The following is a 25,392-nucleotide window of genomic DNA, read 5'->3' on the forward strand; positions in this document are numbered from 1 at the left end:
TTTAGTGAAAGATTGCTTTTGTGTTTGTGTTGTTTGATGGTTTTTTTCAACCCAACCAGACCAACGTTTTGGGGTTATCAATATGTGCATGGCCAGATTCTATAGATGGGATTTCTTGTATGCTGGCGTATTTTTGAGAAGCATACTACTTCTGAGTACTTCTGTTCCTGGAAAATACCCTCCTGGAAGAGACTATGATTACTTTTCAAGAGTTTTGATTAATATTAAACCAATTTAGGCTAATACATATCCTTAAACTTTGTCACAGTTCAGTGTTTGAACTAAAACACTTTGATTTCTGGTATGTAGGCCTTGCCTTTTGGCCATTTTTTTTGTTGATCTAAGAATGTTGTTTCACATCCTTTCCATATTAGCCCACAGAAAAATCTTGGCAGCAAAATTCTCACTAATCACAGCTGTTGTATAAAATATTTCGTTAGGACTAAGCATGCCTGAAAGTGATAGTATAAATCACCTCATTTTGGACACGTTTTTAAAAAATGGAGACATTACTGAACATCTGCTTATCTGTGTCAATTTATGATATGTTTTGCTTGTTGTGAAATGTTGACTGTGCGAGAGGTCAGGGTGTGAGATACAGTCTTGTGAAGCATGGCTTTGCTAAAAAAGTCTGACCAAGACATCCGTGAATTTTTCTGTCCTTTCAAAAAGACAAAAACTTGTATTTATAGCTTGAATTCAATATTTATAGCTAAAACAAGAAGCATTGCAGACTTTTTACAGGTACAAAGATTAGATGTGACACACTGAAAATGTATATGAAGAAAGATATTAAGCTATAGTATTACCTGCTGCTTGTGATCTGTTTCTCGTGCTGTCTTCTGTATACCTTGAAAACCATGAAATCACTGAGGGTGCTTCTGAGCTGAAGCCTCATGTAAATCTGTCTGATGTTCACTGCTTCTTGAGCAGTCATAAATGTAATTTCAGAGGAAGTCACAGGAATAAAGATTTTTTTTTTTGGTAGAGGTAGCAGCAAATACTAGTGGAAGTAATTAGAAATGCTTCTCTAAAATTCACTTTTCTCATTGGTTATTAGTTATAAAATTGATGGAGAGAACAAGGATTCCTCTGGAGGGCCTGGTGTGCCCTGCCTCCACTCCAGGAATGGTTCCCATCTAACAGTAATAGAATTTCCTCTTCCCCTCAGCTGTATGCTTCCTTAGCACGGGAAGGAATAGTTAAGTCTACTTTGCAAAGTGAATGTCTAAAGAGAGTTGGCATTTTTTTTGTCATTTGAAAACGAGTTTCAAAAGACCGCAGGTTATTTTAAAATAATTCTGTGTTGATAGGTTCCTGAGACCATGGTTATCCAGATCCTTTGTTACAGTTTAATTGCCTCTAAAATTGCTCACGACAAATGCTGTTGAGTGCTCAGCCCATGACGTAAAAGCAGGAAAGTCTTTGAGATGCTCCTATGTGGAGCCCTTGTATTTTTTTAAGGGCAAAGAGGTTTGCAGGCTCACTGTTTGTATTCAGAATTGTCCATCCTGAATGCAGTTTTAATTAAGCATAAGCAGTAATAGCATGAGGCCTCCAATGGCTTCTAGTGCTTGACCCAACAGCAGCCTGACAGCTCAGCTTTGCTGTCAAGAACATCACACATTTCCCAGACTTAAGCTAAAAGCATGTCTTTTCCTGGTGATATTGTTTAAATTAGGTCTTGGGCAGAAAGATCCACCTGGCATGTTCTCTGGATGCTTTCTTTGAATTGCCTCTTGTATGTGTTGCGTCCTTCCAGTACCTGAAGGGAATGTACAGGAAAGATGGAGGGGGACTTTTTACAAGAGCATGTAGTGATGGGACAAGGGAGAATGGCTTTAAATTGAGAGTAAGTTTAGCTTAGGTGTTAGGAAGAGATGCCTTACTGTCAGGGTGGTGAGGCACTGGAACAGATTGCCCAGAGAAGCTGTGGATGCCATATCCCTGGAAGTGTTCAAGGCCAGACTGGATGGAGCTCTGAGCAATCTGGTCTAGTGGAAGGTGTCCCTGCCCACAGCAGGAGGGTTGGAACTGGATGATCTTTAAGCTCCCTTCCAACCCAAGCCATTCTATGATTCCATGATATTTTTACCTACATATATAAATACAGAGACTTTGAAAAAAAATCATAGTGTTTTCTGCTATCTCTTGCTAGATCCTTCATTTAAGGAAGAATTGCATATACTTTTCTGCCTTTGGAATGTTTTAATGATTTATGTTTTAAATATTTATATGTCACATCTCTGATATTGGAGTGAATGAGTCTGACAGAAAATTTCTTTGAAAGTATTTCTACACAGAATATCTTCTTGTGTAAAGATGTGGCTACTTAGTTTTCCAAACTAAAACTATTTTGATCATCCAGACAGTCTTTTGGATTGGAGAACAAGTGTGCTTTTTGTGTGTGCGTGTGTGCTTGTTCACTGATCTCTTGTGGCAGACTGGGAGGGGAGCTTGGCCAGAGATGCTGATATCAAGACATGAAAGCTCTGCAGGCAGCTACTCTTCCAAAAAAAGATTTAACTCACAGTACAATTTCAGATCATGGACTAGGAATTTTTACTGATTTGTTCTGATAATGCTGCTTCAAGAAAAGGTGATGTGCAGTAACAGTGGTAACGTGTTCTTGCCTTTGTGAGCTGTGCACAGTCTGAAAATGCACCTGGCTGGGCAGGTCTCAATGCTGAGATGATAATCTCTTGATAATCACTAGGCCCCAAAGATAGTCAGAAAGTTATGGCTCATATGGACTATTCATAAGTAATAACCTTATCACAGACTTAATATGCATAGTTTTCTTTCAGACATCTGGATTTAATGTTAACAAGTGTTTGGTAACCTCTTCGGTGTGCATCTGAGCCAGAAATCAGTCATCAGCACTTCAGAATTCTCAGTGATGTACAAATTCCAACACACAGATGGGATTCAGCCTGGATTAAATATGAGCTCGAATAAAAACAGACAGATATACCTTTACGCAACTTATGTGCAAAAACATGGGGCAATTATTAAAAAAAGTATAATAAAATGCTATTTCAGATGTTGTATATGAGAGGCAACTGCTTGATTAATTGCCAGACTACTAAAGAAAATGTAGAGGTAAATAAACATGTACTTTCAAGCAGTTACTTTGCTTCAAGTGTCAATGTATCTGTGGACTATAGTAGGAAACTATTATGGAGACTGATAAACACATTGTGCAGGTCATTAATAGCTACTACAGTATTGGTACTTGGTAATTATCCTACTGTTTTGGGGTAAACATAGTGAAAGTAACTGATTCTTCTCTTCTGTCTCAATTCTTTTCGAAGCTGCCTCTCGTAAAAGGAAAGTAAGAGATTCTCCCACAGATTGCAAAACCAGAAAGGAGCAAGTTGCAAAGAAGTCAAAAGCTAGTTATGTAAGTACTGTGGTTTTTTTCTCTCTGTTCATTGTAAAATGAATGGAACTACCTAACTTGGTCTGTCTTTTACCAGAAAATCCATTTAAATTCAGTTCTTACCATCTGAGTGAGGTTTTTCTACTTTCTTATTCTTACCATTCTACATGGATTTACCTGCTTTGTTCCTCAGTGCTAGTGGACTTGTATCCCAGTACTCACTTCCCTGCTTTGGTGGAAGTGTTTGATGGCAGATAGCAGAATGTGAGGTGCTGTGTACCATTCAGTTTTTGTGAGCGTCAGTGGGAATTACAGGGAATCACTTTGACTGATCAGGTCATTCCTTGTGTTTCCTCAAAGAGATGAAGTTAATATCTGTTGCTACTCTTTGTTATAGAGGAAATGTTGCTTATGTATATATTTGAAACTATGACTTAGGGAAATCTTTAAAAATAGCGAATTGGTTACATTTAAAGGAATGATTACTTTGACCTCTGCTAGTAAATAGGAACTATGTCATGATCCTGGTGCATTCAGGTTGGTATTTGGCAGATTTGCACAGTCCTACAGTGCTGTCTTTAGGCCATCTCCCAGGCACCCCAGTAGACATCCTTGAAAAACACCTATGGTAGATAAAGGGAATTCCACAGTTAATACTGGAGGCTGGTTGGTGGAGAGTGACTGGTTTTGTATTGAAATTTAGGCTAATATTGCCCTCAGTCAGAACCAAATAAAGAAAATGCAGTTTTCCATTAAAGCAAAAATAATATTATGCATAAAGTCCCCTTCTTCCGAAAAGAGAAATATGCATTGGGTTTTTTCCTCCTCACCAAGCCCCTGGGTTAGGTTATAAAAGGAGAATTTACTGAATTATTACCCAGCCAGCCTAGCAAACAAGGCTTCACTGAACCTGGTTTCATGCAGCAGTTTGATTTCTGTTCTTAACAGTTTTATTACAATTAAAAGAGGAAGGATTGGAAAAAACAAATCTGGATCATGTGTTTTTAGAACTCATTATAGACAACTATAGTGAGACAACTTGCAGGGTGTTTTTCCTTACTCCTGCTTTTGGCTCTAGTTCCTAAGACTAGAACATACTTTGCCAGCTTTGTAAGGACTGTAGCTGCACTCTTAATGGCATTGTAGGCTTGCTGAGGAAAGGAATAATGTCCTCTCTTACTCGGAGTGCTTCTGGGTGATCTGGTCTGTGCTCTTTCAGCAAATAGCATCATTCAGCAAAGTAAATATTGATCAAACCTGTTGGTATGTCTGCTGTAGATAAGTAGATCTGTAACCACTTTGTATTCAAAGCTCTATGAAGAAACTTGTGTAGTTCTTTGTGGTGAATACAAAACAGACCAGCTTAGGGCATGTGGAAGTTTTGGCACTTGTTTGTAAGACAACTCCCATTTTGCAGGCTGGTAGTAGCGGTTAGTGAAGCTACTGTTGATGAAAACTTTTGCCAGCTTTTGATGTGACTCCATGACTCTGGGACATAGTATTTGGGGATTTTTTTACCCATAAATCTCACTATAAACACACCGTTTGACACGTTTGTAGGCTTTAGTGGGTTAAATACTACATGCTTGGTAGTCTAATCTGACCATCAACCTTGGCATCTTCTGCCTTAACTGTCATCCAGAATTACTAATAACTTTTGATTTTAAAGAAATACAAACTGGATAGTTCTAAATTATTTACATTTTTGTATATAACCTGCACTGTGTGTGCTTATAAAGTAGAATGCCAGTTTATCATGACTGAAGGCAGTTTCTATGCATATGAAAGTTTTGGTCTAATTTTGATCATTGACTAGGTATGAGGAATCACTTCAACTTAAATTCGTCTTAACTGGTTTTGTCATTTAGAGCACCTCTTTAAGGATAAACAATATTGATTAGGTTTTCTTCTGTTTCTATACTTGTAATTTATATTCAACCTAATAGATTTCTTTTTTTAACATAGCTTGATGACTCAGAACCCAAAAGACAATGGGAGAGGCAAGAGATGCTTGTGAAGAGGCTGCAAAAGATATTTCCTGGATTGGATAAGGAGGTGAGCTCCTGTTTCCTGATGGCATGTCACGTTTTGACTTTTTAAGAAAATTGCAGCTGTTGATAGGCCGAATAAAACAATTCTTACACCAGCAGCACTCTTGCAAAAAGAGCCCAGGGTAGGAAGGCCTTTGCTGCTTTTGGAATGTAACTTGTCCTGAACTGAGAGCAGTTGGATGTGGTTGGGACAATATGGAACTTCTTATCCTTCTTTTCTGTCCCTGTGACAACCTGACGTAGTTAAATTTGATGACCTTTTATAAATATGCATGGAGAAATTATCCCTCCCTCTGGCACACATTCTTCTCCCCTGGACCACTAGATACATTGTGCACTTTGTATTACTTTTAATACCTGATGATCATCAGCAACTGGTCGGGGCCCTTCAATACTGTGCTTTAAATTGTTGGAAGCAAAGCTTGTTTGTGTATTCTTAACACTTTTCAGAAGTGGAGTGCAGCTCTGCCTACACTGAGTGTGTAAGGAGAAACTGAGGGGTTTTCTGTTTTGCATTTCCTTTATTTTGAATCGTCTGACTTACAGGGGTTTTCTTTGCCTAGTGTTGTTAGGCACAGAAATTTAGCTTATGCTTATCTTACCACAATACAAAATGTCTTATTTTTTTACTAGGAACTGAGAGAAGCACTTCAGGAACATAACTGGGTGTATGATGAAGCACTGGAGGCCCTGACAATATTTGCAGATGATGAGGGTAAAGACAGATTTATAATCCATTTTATTCCAAGACAAAACAAACAGACTTGTGATGCAAATATTTTCTAATGTTCAGCAATGACAGTTCTGACAGCACCATGCCTGGAAACTTGCACTTATACTTGAAATTAGTATTGTGGGCAGGATAAGAGATAGAAACTCTATTTTTCTGTATTTTGATCTTTTGCTCTGTAAGTAGAGATAAATGTCTTTGCCCTGCTAATACAGATATTCATAAAAAGTTGTAGTTACCTATGGGTATGTCTTAAAATGTATTTTGAAATGTGTCAAAGCTGACACCTGCCCCCTTCCTGCTTGTTTAAAAATAAGTTTGTTTTTTAACTGGAGTAATTTGTAAATTTCTGATTTCTGGATCAGTAACTGCAAATAACTGCATAGGTGACAAGTGACATATGCCATTTTGTCCTTTTAAAATATATTCTTGGAGAGAAAAATACTAGAAATAGGCCTTAAATTATACAACTCATTTGTAAATACCAATGCTTTAGATGTGGCAGGGAGCAAAAACAGTCATTCCAAGTAAATCTGCAAGTTATAACTCAAATACTATTTAATGAGTACTTTTCAGTGTGTAAAACAGCTGTCAGATACATATATGTTTTGCTGTATCAGCTATTTAAGTGTAGTTGGGGTAGGGCAGTGTTCTTAGTTGGAAGTGGAGAGAGCTGTCAGTATGCATGAAGTTGTCTCCTTACTGCTGCTTCTGAAAAGGTAGACATCAGGGTTGGAATCAATCAGCAGCAAGCTGGGATTGGGCAGATGAGAAAATTCAACTGTTCTCTTCCCATGAGGGAAGAAAAATGCACACAAATCACTTCAGAAAATTACTTACTCGTGTTCAGTTAAATAACTTCTGTCTTATTTTAAGACAGTAGGGTTATTTTGGGCAGAAATATATCATTCTTTGAGTTTCCTTAACAAGTATATGTTTTCATTGTCCCACCTCTAATACTGTACTACGATGCATTAAAATTGAAAAAATATATCATTTTCATAATGAAAGAAGGCTTGTTTTGTCGAATCAACAGAATTAATATCTCCACAGTTGGGTGCAGTGTGACCAGTATCTCATCCTTGTGATACATCAGAGTTCTGAACTGTTTGCTCTTACTTCTGAAGCTCACAAATATTACATAGCATCGATCATCTGTATTTTAAGATAGTTACTTAAAGCCTTCTGCTATTTGAGCATTATACAGATGAGTATTGCTTATCTTATACTAACGGTTGGATCTACTGACATGTTTTATACAGACTTGCATTTTTTATACAGACTTGCTTTTCTTTTCTCTCAGAAACACCTGCTATTGAGTTCTTGTGTATGAAATACTAGAATTGTGTCTTATAGGTTTTATATTGGAAGAACAGTGTGGGTTTTCATTCTCCCTTAACCAGTATGCATTGACTTGTTGCCTTCCATATTGCGTGCACAGAAATGGGATTTTCTCTCAGAAGAAAAACTTCTGACTTGACCGAAGCCTCCACCAAGAGCACAAGTGATGAGAGTAAAGAGAAGACAAAGCAGAAACCCGAGAAAGAGCAGAATGGCTTTCAGAAAAAGGACAAAAGCAAAAGGAGCATTTGGAATACTAAAAGAGAAACACAAGACTTGGAGGATGAGTCGGCTTCCGAAGACGGCGGTAGCTCCCTCGACGAGGACTACGGCGATGGCGACGAAGTGATGGAGGATGGCTACAAAGCGAAAATCCTCAGCTTCCTGCAGGATGCTTCCCCGGGTGAACTGACTCTGATCCCCCAGTGTTCTCAGAAAAAGGCTCAGAAGATAATCGCGCTCCGGCCCTTTAACAGCTGGGAGGCTCTGGTAGGTCTGCATTCTTCTTTCCCTATCCCCAGCCTGCCTAGAATCAAGGTGGCTTCAGCCTAGGGAGGCTTAGATGGGTGGCCTTATCCTGATTAGGCTAAAATGCTATGTTCCTCCTAAGCCAATAGCATTTCAAATAGTGTCATATGACCTGATTTTGAATGAATTAAGGGGTGATTTTTCTGGAAAACTCAAGCTGATTGGCTGACATTACTGTCACTCACTCTGTAGCATAGAAAGTTGGTTGATTTCACTGCAGAAGAAGAAATTAGAGCTTTCACTTGGGAAGGAGGTGTTTGCTAGCCTGTTCTGAGCTCTTGTAGCTGAAAACCGATGCAGGAGGGAAGAACGTGGCAGGACCTTTACTGCAGACACTTGTATAGCAGCAGCAGTTTCCAGGGTAGCTCCATGACTGAAGGAGCCAGCATGGATATTTTCAGTTTCATGCAAGGACGGTCGCTCTCTTTTTCTTTTTTTTTTCTTTTTTTTTTTTTTACCTACTGCAGCTTAGTCTCTAGCATGGTTTTGCTGGCTAAGCAGTGCAGCCATTTTTAGTGGAGCGAGCTGCTCTGTTTTTATTAATAAAAAGATAAAGCATCAGAAGGCTAAGCCACAATCCACCACAGAAGGGAAAGCAATACCTGTTGGTAAGTACCTTATCTACTGTCACTGGGATGTTACTTTCAAATGTTTCCCATAGTTTGTTTGTTGCCTTCACATTTCATACAGTTCCAGTGAACTGCAAAACATCAAATGTGATAAGAGCAATATTCTGGTAAGAAACTTGAAGTCTGTTAAGGCAGATTGTCTTTATTTAATTTATTAGTGGTTTGGATTTTAAAGCAGTAACTGTGCACAGGCCCTCTTACAGAGTAATTGGTGTGGTTTTTTCATCAGTATTTGTTTTAAAACCTCCCCCACTGATGTATGTGTGAAATTCTTCCATATGTGTAAAACAATAACGTTTATTATTCGGTGTGTGAAATATTTTACCACAAAATAGCAAGAGACACTAAACAGATTTTTTAAGGAAAACAAAATGATCTTTGTATGTTGTGTTGCAAGGGGAAGGGGGAGACAAGAGGAGGATACTTAAAAAAAATACAGGCTACAGGTATGCTGCAAAAGAAATCCGTTTTGCCCCAAGCCTTTGGCTTCTCACAGAACATCTGTCATACAGCTATTCCTTTCTAAACTTGTTGGATTTTGCCTGAACTTAATTCTTTGCAGAAATATTTGCTACAGGGCTGTTCTTCTTTTCTCTATGTAAAATATTTAACAGTAAAAAAAGCTGCATGGGCCTGTTTGCGTTCAAAATTTGTCTTTCATAAAGATTGCTGCTGTCAGCAACCACATGTTTATGTAGTATTGTGAATACTTGCCAAAAAAAAGTAGAAGTGGTTTGCAGCAGATTTTAGCAGATGTTTCGTATCAGTGTGGATTTAATTGTTTATAAAGATCCAGTAGCTCAGTAACCCAACATTTTTCCTAGCAATTAATGAGTGGTTAGAGTAATAGAGAGATCTGGTTCAGTTATAGCATTAAAGAAATTGGCTTTACTTTTATGGTCTGCTTTACTCTAATGGTATCTTGTGTAACACAGTGTAAAGCACTAGAAGTTATTACCACTTGTTCATTATTAGAATTAAGGAAGATATGAAGGCTCTCAGCCTGAGATTAAAACTAAAGCCTACTTATTTATAAATTAAGTGTTTTATTCCAGGAAAACATGAGTTAGAATGTCTTTTTTATTCTAGACAACCTTTTTAAGTTGGTCTAATTTTTTTTTAATGGATTTAAATTATTTTCAAGCCTGTGAAACTAATTAGAGAGCTTCAAAATACTTCTTCTTTGGAGCTGATATTTTAGACATGTTTAACTCTTAAAATACAGAGAAAAAAAATTTGTGTTCTGAGATTGCCTTTCTCCGTACTCATCATATTCACAGCCTAAAATTGCACATTGCTTTCTGAGACAGAATGTTTGGAAGGGTGGCTCCAGGTGCTTCTGCAATGCCCAGGCATGGAGCTGAGAGAGAGGAGGAAAGAGATGTGATGGTCAAATGGGAGCTCCTGAGGAGCAGCTCTGCTGCAGGAATAGGGGATTAGAACACAAGGAGAGCAGATGGGGATGCAGGGGTAGACAAACTAAAGGGTGGTCAGCAGAAAGCGTGGCTGTGAGAGCCAGGAGGAAGAGGGGGGGACGAGGACTGAGAATGTTGATGACTGTGGAGGGCAAGGTGAAGCAAAGGTTCAGAACAGGCTAAGGACAGAGTGGATAGGAAAGTTCAGCTCCCTATGTGTTGGTGTGATGTCATATGTTACATAGTTTTTATGCAAGGGGCCAGTGTTCAGCGATGTTTTTCTCTCTCAGTGCAGGCCTGCTCTGTACTGGCTTCATAGTCTATATACAGCTCTACAGCTCTGTAACAGCTACAGGACATGAGGGAGTAAACCCACATGTTAGGAAATACCTCCCTTCCTGGTGGGTCTTTTCATAGAGTTGTAGAATATCCTGAGTTGGAAGGGACCTACAAGGATCATCAAATTCCAGCTCTTGGCCCTGTATAGGACAGCCCCAAGTATCACACCATGTGCCTGAGAGCATCGTCCAGACACTTTCTGAACTCTGTCAGGCTTGGTGCTGTGACCACTTCCCTGGGGAGCCCGTTCCAGCACCCAGCCACCTTCTGGCTGAAAAACCTTTTTCTGATATCCATCCTAAACCTCCCCTGACACAACTTCAGGCCATTCCCTTGTGTCCTGTCACGGATCACCAGGGAGAAGAGATCAGTGCCTACCCCTCGCTTCCCCTCGTGAGGAAGTTGTAGACAGTTGTGAGGTCCCCCCTCAGTCTCCTCTGTTGGCTTCACACCTTTCTCTCCCATTTGCTTTGAGGTCCAGGTGATACCCCACTGGCACACATTGTGGGCCAGCAGATAGCATGATTTCTTTCCTTGGTGGAAGCGCTTCTGGACACCTATCGCCCTTCCTCCCCATCCTCACTCCTCTAAAAAACTTATATTTAACAGTGCTCTCTTTTCCAGGCTGTGGAATGCACCAGCGTTGGAAAACACAGCACTCAGCACTGTTTCCTCAGCAGAGAGGCTGTAAACATAGCCGTGTAAGGGCAGTACCTGCCTGTGTTCAGTGTGTGCCAAGAAACAAAGGGAGAGCCAAGACTGGCTCACGAAGGAGCTCAGCTGAGCTTTCGATGTCTGGGGTGGTGGTCTGTTCCTTGGCCTGCTGAGGGTGCCCAATGCAGTTTCATGCTGCCTCTGGTAAATGCAGGGAATGAACTGGAGAGGGTTTAGTGCTATTTAGTTTCTTATTTTTAAGGCGTGTAACTGTTAACTACTTTAATTTGCTTTTAGTTTAAAAACATATGTATCTGTGTGAGATTTGCTATATCCTCATTTCCCTCATTCACGGTATTATTCCATCACAAAATAAGCTGTTTAGGTTTTAAAGATTTTGTGATTTAAACAATGTCTGTAGTACACACAAGTTAAACTGTATGTACTGATGCAATATGTTACATGGAAATTCTGACATAGCATATCACTATTAGGGGAATGGGAGAACTGAGCAGACAAAAATGGACATACTTGTCCATCACATTTCGTACACTGCAGCAATGTATGAGCAGTGAGGAGATACAGAGGAGGGTAGATTCAGGTTTTTTATTATCTCATTTTGTTTGGCTGCACGTGTACAAACTGCTACAAAAACCAAATTGGACGAAAATCCAGAAGGACCTTGCACCAAAGCAAACTGAAAGGGGGAGCAGCAAATGCATCAGGTTAGAAATGGGAAACTGCTTAAAGTGGAACTGGAGTTAGTTGATTGAGGCTGAGGCTGACTTTCATCCTTAAGCAGTAAAGTGAAATCCTGCATCACCTGCAAGTGGTGTAAAGGCCCAAGCAGAGTGTGCTGGTGTGGCAGTTCAGAGTGTGCTGTGAGAGCTCACGGGTTCACTTGTCTGTGATGGTCTCACATTTTTGGGCCTCATTTGAAAAAAAATGAACTTGGGAAGCTGTCATAACCTCTAGTAAACCAAAGGCCACCCATGGATCTGCTTTGTGTTCTGTACAACAGGGTAACACCCTGTGTTTCACATGCAAACCAGTGGCTAAAGTTTTTCTTGTTGCAACTTGGAGCTGAATGTTAATGTGCTGACATGAAACAATACAATTTCTGTTAGTAGCAGATGGCTTAATTTTCCACACCTTTATTTATGGATTATAGGATTTCTATTCATGCCAACCAGAGCTTTAGGCATCAAAACAAATTTTGAAATTTTGTAGTCGCCTATTAAAAACCGTGTTCTCTTTTTGTTGCTAAATAGAAGTGTCTGTTTAGAAAACTTCTTTGCAGGTGTTTGACATGTGCTCTCCTTATCCTGTGAGTGTAGCTAAATTTTCTGGGATTTGTTTAAAATGGAAAAAACCACAAAACACCTCTCGCCTCACCCCCAAACTGTAATTGCCTCACTCCATTTCTCCTTTTTTTTCTTTGTTTTTTTTTAATGAAAGCATGGTCTCGTTATACAGTTCACCTTAAAAAACCTGTCTTTTACTCTTCAGTGTGGCAATATCAATGAGTTACATAATAGATGGATCATGCAACCCCTTTTTTTATGGAAGGAATTCTTGGAGGATATATGCATATGAAATTTTGTGCTAAATTTTAACAGATCCGTGATTTAAAATTTAAGAAAAATTTGTTTGGAAATTACTTATATTTTAATATAAGAATTCTTTAAATCCATTAATAAAAGAATATTTCTGTTCTTTATAGTGAAATATGCATAGATACGCATGAAAATGCTGTAATTACAAATATGATCCCAGTTACTGCAGAAATATATTTATTAGTAGGTTTTACACTTTCTGCAAATGGCACTATATGGGATTCAGGAGAAATCCATGGGCCTGAAGGGCCTGTTTTGACACAGCTTCAGACTTCTTGGCTCTGACATGGAGAATATCCATATTGTAGTGGCAATTTGAAGTTTAGAGGAAGAAAATAAAAAGTAACTAGTGTGGATTGGAGGAAGCAAGTGGTGGAAGAAAGACTTCTGTGTGCTGTCAGTACTTGGTGACCGCAGAAAACCCAGCATCGTTTAAGGAAACTTCTTACCACTTTTTTTCAGTATGCCTAAGTCCAGTTTGAATGTGCCATTCATGATAGAGTTAGAACTGGACCTGAATAATACTGAGCCCCAGACAGACTCCTAACAAAATTTAATAACTTACTTTATAGGTTCATTGGTCTGCCTTGGTGCCTACATTATGCTTACATCTTAAATCTTTAGTATGTAATAGAGTGTGCTTAAAAGGATATCTAATGATATTCAGTGCATTTTTTCTTCCTTCTGGGGTTTTGTTCTTTTGCTGGGCCTTGGCCTTCAAAGCGTGCTTTGTGCTGTATGTTGCCCCCTCCCCGAAGATTTTGAGTCTAATGCTCCTGTGTTTTTCATTAGAAACTCTTCAGTGAATTTGAATCTTTTAGGATTTCAGGTTTTACAGTGCAGGGAACTCTAATGATAACCTTCAGTGTGGATCCACAGTTTGCAGTGGGTCAAGTGTGTAAGGAGTATTTGAAGTTTTGAGAGGAGATCAGGATTCTGTTGCTGTCTCCTACTTAAATTACTTACTGCCTGCAGCAGCCATGGATTTTCACTGTAGCACTTTTGCTGCTATTATCAGTGTTCATAGAATTTTTTTTATTATTATTTTGCAGTTTACAAAAATGACTAAGACTGCTGGTTTGTCAGAAGATATAGTGTGGAACTGCAAGATATTGCTGAAGGAGAGGGACGTGGTTCTGAAGCTCATGAATAAATGTGAAGACATTTCAAATAAACTGACAAAACAAGTAACCAGGATTACTGGAGATGGAGGATGTGGATGGAACATAGAGCAGCCCTCCATTCTGAATCAGAGGTATCTTTCCCTTTTTTATACTGACAAGGGTGTTGGACGGTAAGGTGTACTTGGAAGACCTTGTTTTACTTCCTCCAGTTTTTAATGGATGTAAAAGTCAACCTTGAGCAAAGGGATCATGAGTTGTCGACTTATTTCAAACAAAAGCCCAAACAAACCTGCTTCTGTTATGGGGGATCTTAGATTTGAAACATACCAAATTGAAATGAATCTGAGCAAACTTGGAAGGTTTATCAGCTGGACAAAAGACCTTGGTCAGGAAGTTGAGATGTACAAAATAATCTGGAACTTCATATCCAGTGGGAGTGGCACCAGGGATGTGCTGGGGAAAGGATTTATTTCACAGAGGTAAATTGGTAAGAATCTCCAAATGGATAGGAATAAAGAGAGAATTTAGGAGGAATGGAAATGGATATGGTAGGAGGGATTATCCTAAGGATTTGGAAGCATAGGGGTGAAGTGGGGAAAAAAGTGGCCAAAGTAGCAACCTGAATTAGACTGTTAGTGGAAAATAGCAAAAGAATTCTCAGCTACATGAAAATAAAACCTGAGAGGAAGGAACTGTCTGGAGGGAGCTTGTTAGTGATATTTTTTTGGCAAAAAATGCTGAACTAGGTGACTTACTGTTGAGTGTGTTTTGTGGGTTGTGTGTGTTTGGGTTTTTCTTTGGTGCTGACACAGCCAGTAATGGTATAACAGAGAAACTTATGGATGCAACTGCTAAATGCCACTTAATTTATTGTGTATTTTTAAAATTAACAATTCTGTAACTGCTTTTAGCTGGTTGTGTATCACTGATTTTAGAGAAAAAGTATTTATTGTGTTACTCATTTTGATCATTTAAGATCTGTGAAAATTCTGATAAACTCAGTTTGGAAATACTCTTTGTATTCAGGTGACTGATTAAATAAAGTTTTTGTTTTTCACTACACAAGGAGATCTAGACTATTAAAATATAGGCAATGTTACTACACTTGACATTCTGTGATTACCATAAGTGTAAAGTTCTGTTTCATGGAGAAACAAATAAAAGGTGGTAACAAGCTTGACTTTTTTTTTTTTTAACAGTTTGAAACTGAAGCCATATCAGAAGATTGGTTTGAACTGGTTAGCACTGCTGTATAAACACAGATTGAATGGCATATTGGCTGATGAAATGGTAAGTGTGAAACTGATTATTTAAGAATCATTTAAAGTTTGCAAAAATGTACTTAGTTAAATTCTTTCTTTCCCTAGAAGCCTCAAGCATATTATAAGTACTTTGTTTTCACTAATATAACTTAAATTGCAAACAGTGTCTCCAAAAGCTTAGAAGCGACTGAGCTTTTACTTTCATTTTGGAAGTCAAAGGTAGCCTAAGATTCATGGACACTCATAATTGCAAGTCACGTGGTGTCTTCTAATACAATGGAAACAGTTTCTACCACAGGAGGTTGTTCTCAAACCATGCTTTTAATAGCTTCTTGCCCATAAATACAACTCACTCTACTTGTCCAACATTTAGTGCAGTGAGCCCTTATCTTCTACATTTCTCCACCAGTTTCAAAAGAGGTAGTTAACAGTACAGGAAAAACTAAATTCTGTTCCGCTTCTCCAGAAGCAGCATTTCACCATCTCATGGGTTTGAGGTTCTGTTGAAGGCTGACACCACCAGTAGCTGTACAACAGAAAAAACTTAGTGATGTCACTGCTAAGTGTGTTGTCCGTTGCTTTTAATCCTGGCTGCTTTCATCTTGTGATGAACCGTGAATGAATGGATTGGTTTGCTGCACTATCAGTCAGTGTTTCTCAACTTCTGTATGTTTCATGTTTGTAAGAATGTGCCTATTTTGTGATAAATAAGATAAATTTTTAAAGGCCTGATACAGAAAACATGAAAGCGAGTATTGGTAGAAATGTAGGCTTATCTTAAAGAAATCTGATTGCCATATTAAATTCCGTCTCAGATATAGCTGGAATAACCTTTGTACAGCTGATGCAAGTGGAAATAAACATTTACTTTCCTAGTCATCGAGTTTTTTTATTGTTTCAGGAAGGTAAATTTTTGAAGACGATTTGAGGGGTGAATTTTCACTAAAATGAAAAACTTCATAAATGGAAAAGATGAATCTTTGATGCTCAAATATTAAGCTGAAATGATAATGGAGTTTGACTGAGGTTCTACATAAGGAGGAATTGTCTTCTGTAAAAGTGTGGTTAAGCAGAACAAATTTTCTAATCAGATTTCTAATCTTTACTGAATCTTTGCTACACTATAATTGTCTTCTGTGTACAAAACACTATTATGTTCTACAGATTGTAAGTTTTGTTTAAATGGATTTATTTTCTCTTAGGGCTTGGGAAAAACAATTCAAGCTATTGCATTTCTAGCTTATCTCTACCAAGAGGGCAATAGAGGTCCCCATTTGATAGTTGTGCCAGCTTCAACATTAGGTAAGTTGCAAGCTTCAAAAATATTTCTTTGTTTAAAAAAAAAAAAGCAATCATGGACAGACTGCAGCAAAGATAATTTAATGAAAGAAAACTTGATTTTCTTATGGTGGTATTCAACTCCTTAAGTAACTTGAATTGGAATGCAAACCATATTGAAGACATGTTTGTTCTGAATTAATTAGACCTAGCATGGAATTTTTTTTTAGTGATCTGTATGCTTTGCAAAAAATAAAGCTGCTTGTTAGAATTTGAACTTGTGTAGCAAAGTAATAATTTTACTTATCAAATATTGGCTGAAATTCCAACTCTTCAGGCTGTGCTTAGGGTTAGGTTTCATGACATTTGAAACATTCAGTGTCTTTTTTCCTCTTTGCTGCACAGCATCTGTCAAAGCAGATCAAAATCCTAAAATGATGAGGCTGACTGTCTTTTAGGTGTGTGTTCTGATTGTTTTATGGCCTCAGTTGAAAGTAGAAAGAATATGGTGGAATAAAATATGTCAGCAAATCTGATGAGGCTGAGCAGAAACTGGTTATTGATGGAGTTAAGTTTGGTTTTGTTGAATGATTATAGAAAGGAGAAAGTAGCAAGTTGAATTTAGTAAATGCTGGTTTTAATATAAAATACTTAAATATACTGAGCTTCAAAAATTTCTTTTAACGCATCAGAAAAGCTTCTGCTTGTTCAACTGCAGTTCAAAATTGCCATTTTTAGTGTGCTTTCAAAGTCCACTAGAACCCACCTTTTCTTTCATAGCTCCTAAGAGTGCATATTGCTTAAAACCCAAGGTGTGCATAAATATGTGAGCAAAGGTGCTTTTGTGAAATCAGTCTTAGAGGCTTATGAATTATAGTGGCAGGTTGACCTAAGTCTTCTGGGACCCCTGGGAAGAGTGGTCTGCTGGCAGCTTTCTTGACACTTTTCTGGAGGTGTCTCTTCAGTCCTGATCTGGGTCCAGCCCATACCCAAATGGCATTTACCTGAGACCCCCTTCTGCTGTGGTTTGGGGTCAGAGGTGGTTGGTGTTGGCTGTCAAACAGCTTCCCCTTGGGCACAGCAATGTTGCCCGTGGCCACTCTGCTGGCTGCACACCTGGAGCTGAGTCGGGTTGTCGGGCTCCCTTGCCTGCTCCCAGAGGCACTGTCTCTCCTGATGACACACTTCTGGAGGCAAGTACTGACAAATAAAGTGATTTGCTTTCTGAAGCATCAACTGTCTAGGGAACAAACCAAGCTGCAAAGTTAAGCATTGTATTATTTTTATGTGGTGGTTACAGACCATGCAGGGTCTGTTTCTGTAGAAGTTTAAAGTGCAAGCTCGTTAAGCAAGAGTTACTAAAAGGCCAGTTGTGCGTTGTTCAGTTTCTTATATATTTCCAGTTTTCCAGTATTGAGACAAAATGTTTCTTAACCTTCAGGAGAATTTAAAGGGATTTGCTTTAAACTCAGATGTTTGTTTTAATTCTGAGGTGTGAAGTTATGTAAGACATAATAAGGTGTAAATGACTTGGTTTTTGTTTTACTGATGTCTTGCAGATAACTGGATAAGAGAAGTTCATCTGTGGTGTCCTGAACTGAACGTCCTTTTTTACTATGGTGAGGAATCCAATTTAGGAGTGAATCCAGTGATACAGTTACTTGTGTGGTCAGCCGAAGAAAAGATTAATTGCTCATGGAAGCATTGTTTTAAGACAGTTGTTTAAATACACACATTTAATGATGAATGATTTCCGTGTACTGTCTTTAATTTTTATATGTATATAAATTTATGTAATTGTACTTCTGTTTTGTCCTTTTGTAGGATCTCTAGAAGACAGGAAGCATCTCAGGGTGGACATTATTAATAAAGTTGTTGATTTCAATGTAATCGTAACTACGTAAGTGCTGTTATAAAACTACAAAAAAGTGAGCTTTAGTAAGGTCCTGATGACCTCTAGTGGTACAGCAAAACAGACAATTTTGGGAGTTGGTTTTTAGGTAATGGTTAACTAGAGTTTTATTATTGTGTAAGATACTATGTCATAGATGCTTTAAATACTCTCTATACATGCTGACAGATACATCTTACATTTTAATAGATTTGCACAGATTTTTGGAAAGTGTTACAGAGAGCATTGGCTCATCAAGTACACTGTAATTACTTACCAGGAGTAAATGGCCTTGCCTTAGGGTTGGTTACTGCCAGGCAGTTTCACTGTCCCTCATGTATTCTCTCCATAACTCTTAACAATTTTAGAGAATTTGATTTGATTGTGATAACAATTTTAAAAAAACAGGCTAAGTGCAAGTGATATTTTTCTCTGACAGATACAACTCTGCAATTAGTAGCTCAGAAGATCGAGGACTGTTCCGCAAGTTGAAGCTTAACTATGCCATTTTTGATGAAGGTCATATGCTCAAGAACATGAGCTCTGTACGCTACCAGCACCTTATGACAATTAATGTAAGAGGTTTTGTTGGGTTAGGGGGGACAACTCCTGATTTTTCTGTTCTGTAGTGATGAGCAGAAGGGAAATGGAATATTAACTGTAAAGTACATGTACACATAATGTTAGACAAACGATGTGCAAGTGAATTTAAGCATTGGTGTGGTCTGAGGACTGGACCCTTCGTTGTGGTCTCTTTCAAGGAGATAAGCTCTCAAAGAAAGGCCATAAATTTCCTGCAGCATCAGTACAATGATGGTAGTGGTTGAGTTTCAGTATTAAGCAATTTCCCAATTTTAGTCCATAGTAGTAAAGACTTTAAAAATGCTAATCTCATTACTTGTGCTGACACCTTGTATTTAAGGACCTGCTCTGATAGGACTGTGCAAGAAAAGCTAGCATAAAACCACTTTTTTCTTGTAGCTTGTGGCCTGAGTCAACAGTGTTTTGAAAAAGAAAATTTGAGTACAGCTCTCTGACTATTATGCTCTAGAACTGTAGCATTTGTCCAATTTGTCCAATATGTCCAACTTGATATCACTTATTGCAACTTATTTTTCAAGATGTTTTCATCAATAACCTTTTTAAGAAGCTGATCTTTAAGCACTAAAACTATGGTTTTTACTTGCAATTCAAAACTTGTGCATAAGTAACAGAGAACTTAGTGTGGGAGCAACAATAAGCACAGTCATTAAGGGGGGGGGAACAAAACCAACAAAAAACCCTACAACAGCAACCAAAATAAAACCTAAACAGGACAATTGAGAAGAACCCAAATAAATCCAGGAAGGCTTTTTTTTGAATTATGTTAAATTGTTATGTGCACAGTTCCCCACAGATCTGTAAACAGTTTTGTTGACTTAACAAGGAAATTATTCTGTGAGATCCAAATATGTAACTTTAAGTAGTTATAATTTAAACCAAGCTCATTTTCTCACTTCTCTATAGCTGTGTTGTTTCTGCCAATAATAGCTTTTAGCCTGTTTGACTAATGTTTCTTGTTGTTCTTTCCACTTTGGACAAACAGGCCAAGAATCGCTTGCTGCTAACGGGGACTCCAGTTCAAAATAATCTGTTGGAATTGATGTCCCTCTTGAATTTTGTCATGCCACATATGTTCAGCAGTAGCACGAGTGAAATTCGAAGAATGTTCTCTTCAAAAACAGTAAGTATCATGTATTCTCTTCTTGAAAATAACTCTTGTTTTGCTAGAAGACTGGTTGCTGCATAACTTCTGTTTTATTGGTGTCTTAGGGAAACAGGTAATGGGATTATGAAAATCTAGAAAATGAAACAATGAAATAAACCATTTAAAGTAAAATATGTCATAACAAGATATCTCAGAATACTAATGGTCATGTTAAATATGTCTCTTCTGGCTGGGTTTTTCATCAAGTTAGAACAGTTAAGGTGGTGGTATCACAACTGAAAACTTCACACTGTAATTGAATTCTTGCAATATTTTCCTAGAAGAGCGCTGAAGAACAAAGCGTATATGAAAAGGAGAGAATTGCACATGCAAAGCAGATAATAAAACCATTCATCTTGAGAAGAGTAAAAGATGAGGTAACATTTTATCTTTAAAATAATGGTTTCGTATTATCAAAAAGCCTGATAATCTTTGAGACCAACAGCTTAATATAAGGTGAAATTTTTGGTAGTGCTAGTTTTAGCTGTTTATCAGCAAGAACAAGAAACTTGGGCTATCTTTCATTTTTCACATTTTTGCAAGTAAAAATGTGACCTGGTGCAGCTTTGTATTTTGATATTTGTTATTTGCTGACTATTTACTGTTGAGAATTTTAGTTAGGAAAGATCACCAAATAGTGTTTCAGTGCACTAAGTGATAAGAAGTGAAAAGTCCTCCCCATTGACCACAAAAACATTTGTGACTTTATAGTAATGGCATTTTAACTGCAGGGATTAAGGAGTGAATGTGCATGTATTTATGTATGACTAGAAATGTGTGGTTTCTGTTATTTTGCCATCATCAAAAGGTTTCTTTTATTCAAAAATCCAAAACCTATTTAAATTCTTCTTTTTAGAATTGCATTTATAAAAGAAAGGGAAAATTTACTGATCTGAAAAAATGTTAATCTGTGCTTGCAGACTTCAGTGGTCAGTGCCCTGAAGAAGGTAACTCTGATTAGCAGGGAAGTAGATTCCATTATTGTAATATTATTTCATGCAGTTCTGGAGTGTGCAGACCATGTTGCTTGGTGTAGGGATTGACGTATAATCCAAATCAAGATTTGAATATGTCAAGTTGCTGACCGAGTTAGTGAAGTTGCAACCAATGAAAGGAGTTGGGATGGGGAGAATAAGTAGAGTAGCTTAAAAGCAGGTTTGTAAGATAGTACAGAATTACTGATACAGAATTACTGACTGTCCATAGCAGTACAGGTTTTATCTGGTATGATTTTGTTTTGTCAGGTCCTTAAACAACTACCTCCCAAGAAAGATCTCATTGAATTATGTGCCATGTCTGAGAAACAGGAACAACTCTATTTTGATCTCTTAAACAGACTCAAGAAAACTATTAAAAGTAATGGTATGTAAGGGTCTTGTTTCCTTTTGGTGGATTTTTTTTCGTGCTGAGGCATTTGTTGAGCATGACTGCAAAGTCTTTGCTTTGTAGAAATGTCTGATTCTCTTAAACTAACTATATCCTTGTATGAGTTTGTCTGAAGTTTGGGTAATAGGTGAAATTTCAAATTCAGTTCTTACAAATAAAGTTCTCCTGACAGATAAAGATGTATCAGGCATCTATGTATTATTACTAAATATACCTTATTTCTTTGTTTACAGAGAAAAACTCTGATATGGGAAATGCAATGATGCAACTTAGAAAAATGGCTAATCACCCTCTCTTGCATCGTCAGTATTATACTACTGACAAGCTCAGGACCATGTCCATGCTTATGCTCAAGGTAAGGGGATGAGATTCAGATGCAGTCCTTAATTTCTCAGAATTTCTAATGCAACTTAAATAAGAGTTGTTTTGTTTTGGGCTTTGATTTGTTTTTTGTTTTATTGTCAGTCTTCTGGTCGAAAGTGTGTCTTTGCAAAAACTTAATTAAATGTTGCTGCTTTCTATTTCTCTGCATCTATCAGTGCTCTAATCAAGCTCTGTTTGTGTTTAGCACTGATTTTTGTCTCAGATATTAGAATGGAGAGAACAGTTGTGTGTCTGCAGTCATCTCCTTTTCATTAGCTCCCCCTTAACACCTCTTCCCTCCACCCCAAAATTTAAAGCCTAAGTGCTTAGGAAAAAAAAATGTTGGGTGGACACTTGAGTTTAATAATGTTCTGAGTAGCAAGAAAGCTAGACTGTACACAACTAAAGTAAGGAAGATGTAAGTACTGAAGTGTTGAGGATTTTTTTTTTTTTTTGTAATTTGGCTGGAGTTAATGCCTGAGGAGTTTGGGAAAAATTTTTACTTCTATCTAAAGTATGAAAAAAAAGAATCTGAATGTGCAGCAGGGTCTCTAAGAAAGTTGCAGCTGGCTTTGAATATTCTTCAGCTTTGTTTTGAAGTGAAGCCAGACACGGCTGAGGGAAGGTAAGAAGAGACCCATTGGTTTATGAAGGATTTTTGTCCCTTTTTATTCCTACTCATACCATCGTACACTCCAGATGTGGCTTTTGTTTTCCTCTTTCTTCCAGGCATGACACCCCTCTACCCCAGCCTACATCTTGGGCTGGGCTTCCCATGTCTTCTACCATCTGTCCAAGGATTGGACCTCCCTTTTAGGGAGTGTGTCTTGAGGGGAAGAGATCTGATAAAGGGGTAAAGGTCATAGGGCTTGATGGGAACTAGGTAATTGCTGTGGAGGTTGAGCATATACTACTTAGCTTTTGGTAGTAGAAGTGCTTGTAAAAGCTAAACAGTGAAGTAATGATCCTCTACTGTAAACCTGGGGTTGCAGAATTCATCTTATGTTGCTTGCATGAGCCATGCTCTGCCATTTGTCCACATCTTGGTGTGCTACTTTGCTCTTTCAGAAATTCTGGATGTTATTGTGTGTGTTTTTTTCCTTCTCTGGTGAGATTGTGTATTGCATTATTTCCCTTCCTTTTTGCTAACAGGAACCCACACATTGTGATGCTAACCCTGACCTTATCTTCGAAGATATGACAGTAATGACAGATTTTGAGCTGCATTTGCTTTGTAAGCAATATTCCCACATCAGTGACTTCAAGTTAGACATGGACCAGATCTTGGATTCTGGGAAGTTTAGAGCACTGGAACGCATTCTCTCTGACCTTAAAGAAAAGGTATTACAGATGGCTGAAACTTCTTTTCCTCTCCATCTAAAGAGCTGCTCTAAATAGCTAGTTAAATTAATGCCTGTATACACAACCCTTATGCTTTGCTGTGGTGTATTACAATAGGATTTATTGCATGGGCAAAACAATACTTACAGCTTTTAATGTGTAGTTCTGAGTATGCATGTCACTTTAGAGACAACTTTCCCACTTTTTGCATATTTCAGAATATTCATCCAAGTTAACTCCTTTATCAATAGATGGGATCTTGAGTAATTTTCACACCCCATGAACTTCACCTTCTTTTAGCAATTGAATAAGATTTTGTTATTTTAGAATAATCACGTATGTGTTAAGCCAGTGTAAAGGTAAGAAGAGGTCCCTACTTAGAGTCCTGCCCTGAGATTCAAACAAGGTTGTTTTACAAATAAGCATGTACCATAATGCTTGAGAAGATCCTGACTTTACACAAGTGTGTGCTGTATATCTATTTCAGACAAAAGCGTGTTACTGCTCTAAATTATATAGAATATCATTTAAATTTAAGTTTTTAATTAAAATAGTTTGATGTTTATGGATGGAGTGGATCTGTCATTTATGCATTTGATATGTGATTTGCTTGAATCACCTAAGTACAAAGTAACTAAAATATCACTGCATTGACAAACAGTGGGTTAATGTGGCAGAAATACTGGATATGATATCTTCATGAAGGTCCATCCTGACTTGATGAATTTCAGCTTAGTCTTTCGGTTTGGAAAATAGGGTTTCAGTGAAAGTAAAATCGCTTATTTGCACTAATAAAGAATATCTGTAGTTCATAGCTGACATGTTCTGAAACTTTTGTTTTGTGTTGTCATTTCCAGGGTGACCGAGTTGTGTTGTTTAGCCAGTTTACTATGATGCTGGATATCTTGGAAGTTTTCCTAAAACACAGACAACATAGATACATCAGGTTGGATGGAAAAACACAGATACCTGATCGGTATGTGACTCTTTTTGCAAAGATGAAAAAATGAATGTGTTTTGGAGAAAGGGAGGTAACCTAAACCCCTTACTTTTCTTTTCCAATGTATAGAAATATGTGGTCACTGGGCATTGACTGTGGAAGGGCTTTAATGTTGTATTTCAGTTCACTTTAGCAGGGATGAGGCTGAAAGATGAGTTTTAGGTTGTCAGGTTACAATCTTACCCATTGAAATGGAAAGCTTGTATCTTCAGCAGTTCACGGTGTGTTTGTGTGACAGTATGCCATAACACAAGTTTACCTGTAGCTATTCCTTGGAAGTATAGTATATTTCTGTTAAAATAGCCAGATAAACCCCTTTGTTTCTCTAGGACAAACCATTTAGTCTGTCCTTACAGCTGAAAATGTTGCAATGCTTTTCTTGTATTTGAGCCGTGCATGTTTGTTGTTGCAGGAATTCTAAAAAAAAAAAGAAATATTTTAGATGATTTTTTCTTCTTTTCAAAAAAATTTGATTCTTGCTATGGTGTTACTTCCCCCTTACAGCTGATGTCTGTTACTGTCCTTGCAGTTACTACAGAAGACAGTCATGAAGCAAAACTCATCCCTTGCCTCCCCATTTGTTTCATATACTTGTCTTCCCATCCTCCAACTTGCTCTTTGTGTTCTGTGAACATCAAAAATCTTTTTCTAAGCCTTTTTTCATTCCTTGCTATTGATCTGTCACTCAGTATGTTTCTCTGGTCACTGCTGAGGACTGTTGGTCCCTTTTTCCTTCTGTATAACATCTGTACTTTTGACCTGCTGTGCAGTGCCACTGTCCTTTCATCATCCAAACTTCTGTATTCAGTTCTGGAGCCAGTGTGGTGTTTTTTCCAAGGTCTGATGCACGGTGTCTTGTGTTCTGCAGGATACATCTAATAGATAATTTCAATACAGATATGGAGATATTTGTATTCCTTCTGTCAACCAAAGCTGGTGGCTTGGGAATTAATCTGACCTCAGCAAATGTTGTTATTCTTCATGACATTGATTGCAACCCATACAATGATAAACAAGCGGAAGACCGATGCCATAGAGTAGGTCAGACAAGGTACGACTCCTTTTAGTTATACTTGGGTTTTCTTGGAGGCAAACTCTCAAAGGAGGCTAAAAGGACAAAATTTTATGACTAAAAATTCCATTTCAAGCAGAGACTTGTGTAAACTAGCTCTGTGTTTTATGTCAGCGAGGAATTGTAATTGTCTTAGCACATGTAACTGCCAGACCAAATCTTATTTACACTCTCCTCCTTTTTCTAGTTCTCTACAATTCAAATTCTGTAAAATTGTCAAATTTCTGGTACTGGGAACTGTTT

General features: G+C 37.9%; 1 protein-coding gene across 2 annotated transcripts in view; it reads left to right on the plus strand.

Annotated features, from left to right (window-relative positions):
• The window catches only part of SMARCAD1 (SWI/SNF-related, matrix-associated actin-dependent regulator of chromatin, subfamily a, containing DEAD/H box 1), a 42,489-nt gene that overhangs the window by 15,697 nt on the left and 1,400 nt on the right, over positions 1 to 25,392 (plus strand). Inside the window, exons 5-21 of one of the 2 annotated variants that reach the window (XM_064651922.1) lie at positions 3,315 to 3,403; positions 5,348 to 5,437; positions 6,067 to 6,148; positions 7,605 to 7,993; positions 13,738 to 13,940; positions 15,009 to 15,099; positions 16,274 to 16,373; positions 17,909 to 17,968; positions 18,174 to 18,249; positions 18,680 to 18,815; positions 19,826 to 19,963; positions 20,269 to 20,364; positions 21,232 to 21,349; positions 21,607 to 21,728; positions 22,889 to 23,077; positions 23,935 to 24,053; positions 24,946 to 25,128. In XM_064651922.1, the coding sequence (XP_064507992.1) occupies positions 3,315 to 3,403; positions 5,348 to 5,437; positions 6,067 to 6,148; positions 7,605 to 7,993; positions 13,738 to 13,940; positions 15,009 to 15,099; positions 16,274 to 16,373; positions 17,909 to 17,968; positions 18,174 to 18,249; positions 18,680 to 18,815; positions 19,826 to 19,963; positions 20,269 to 20,364; positions 21,232 to 21,349; positions 21,607 to 21,728; positions 22,889 to 23,077; positions 23,935 to 24,053; positions 24,946 to 25,128 (2,281 nt within the window). Of the gene's footprint in view, positions 1 to 3,314; positions 3,404 to 5,347; positions 5,438 to 6,066; positions 6,149 to 7,604; positions 7,994 to 13,737; positions 13,941 to 15,008; positions 15,100 to 16,273; positions 16,374 to 17,908; positions 17,969 to 18,173; positions 18,250 to 18,679; positions 18,816 to 19,825; positions 19,964 to 20,268; positions 20,365 to 21,231; positions 21,350 to 21,606; positions 21,729 to 22,888; positions 23,078 to 23,934; positions 24,054 to 24,945; positions 25,129 to 25,392 lie in introns of those variants that run through there. The other variant, XM_064651923.1, reaches the window with a different exon arrangement.

This window comes from Pseudopipra pipra, chromosome 4, assembly GCF_036250125.1.
Source record: "Pseudopipra pipra isolate bDixPip1 chromosome 4, bDixPip1.hap1, whole genome shotgun sequence".
Taxonomy (NCBI): domain Eukaryota; kingdom Metazoa; phylum Chordata; class Aves; order Passeriformes; family Pipridae; genus Pseudopipra; species Pseudopipra pipra.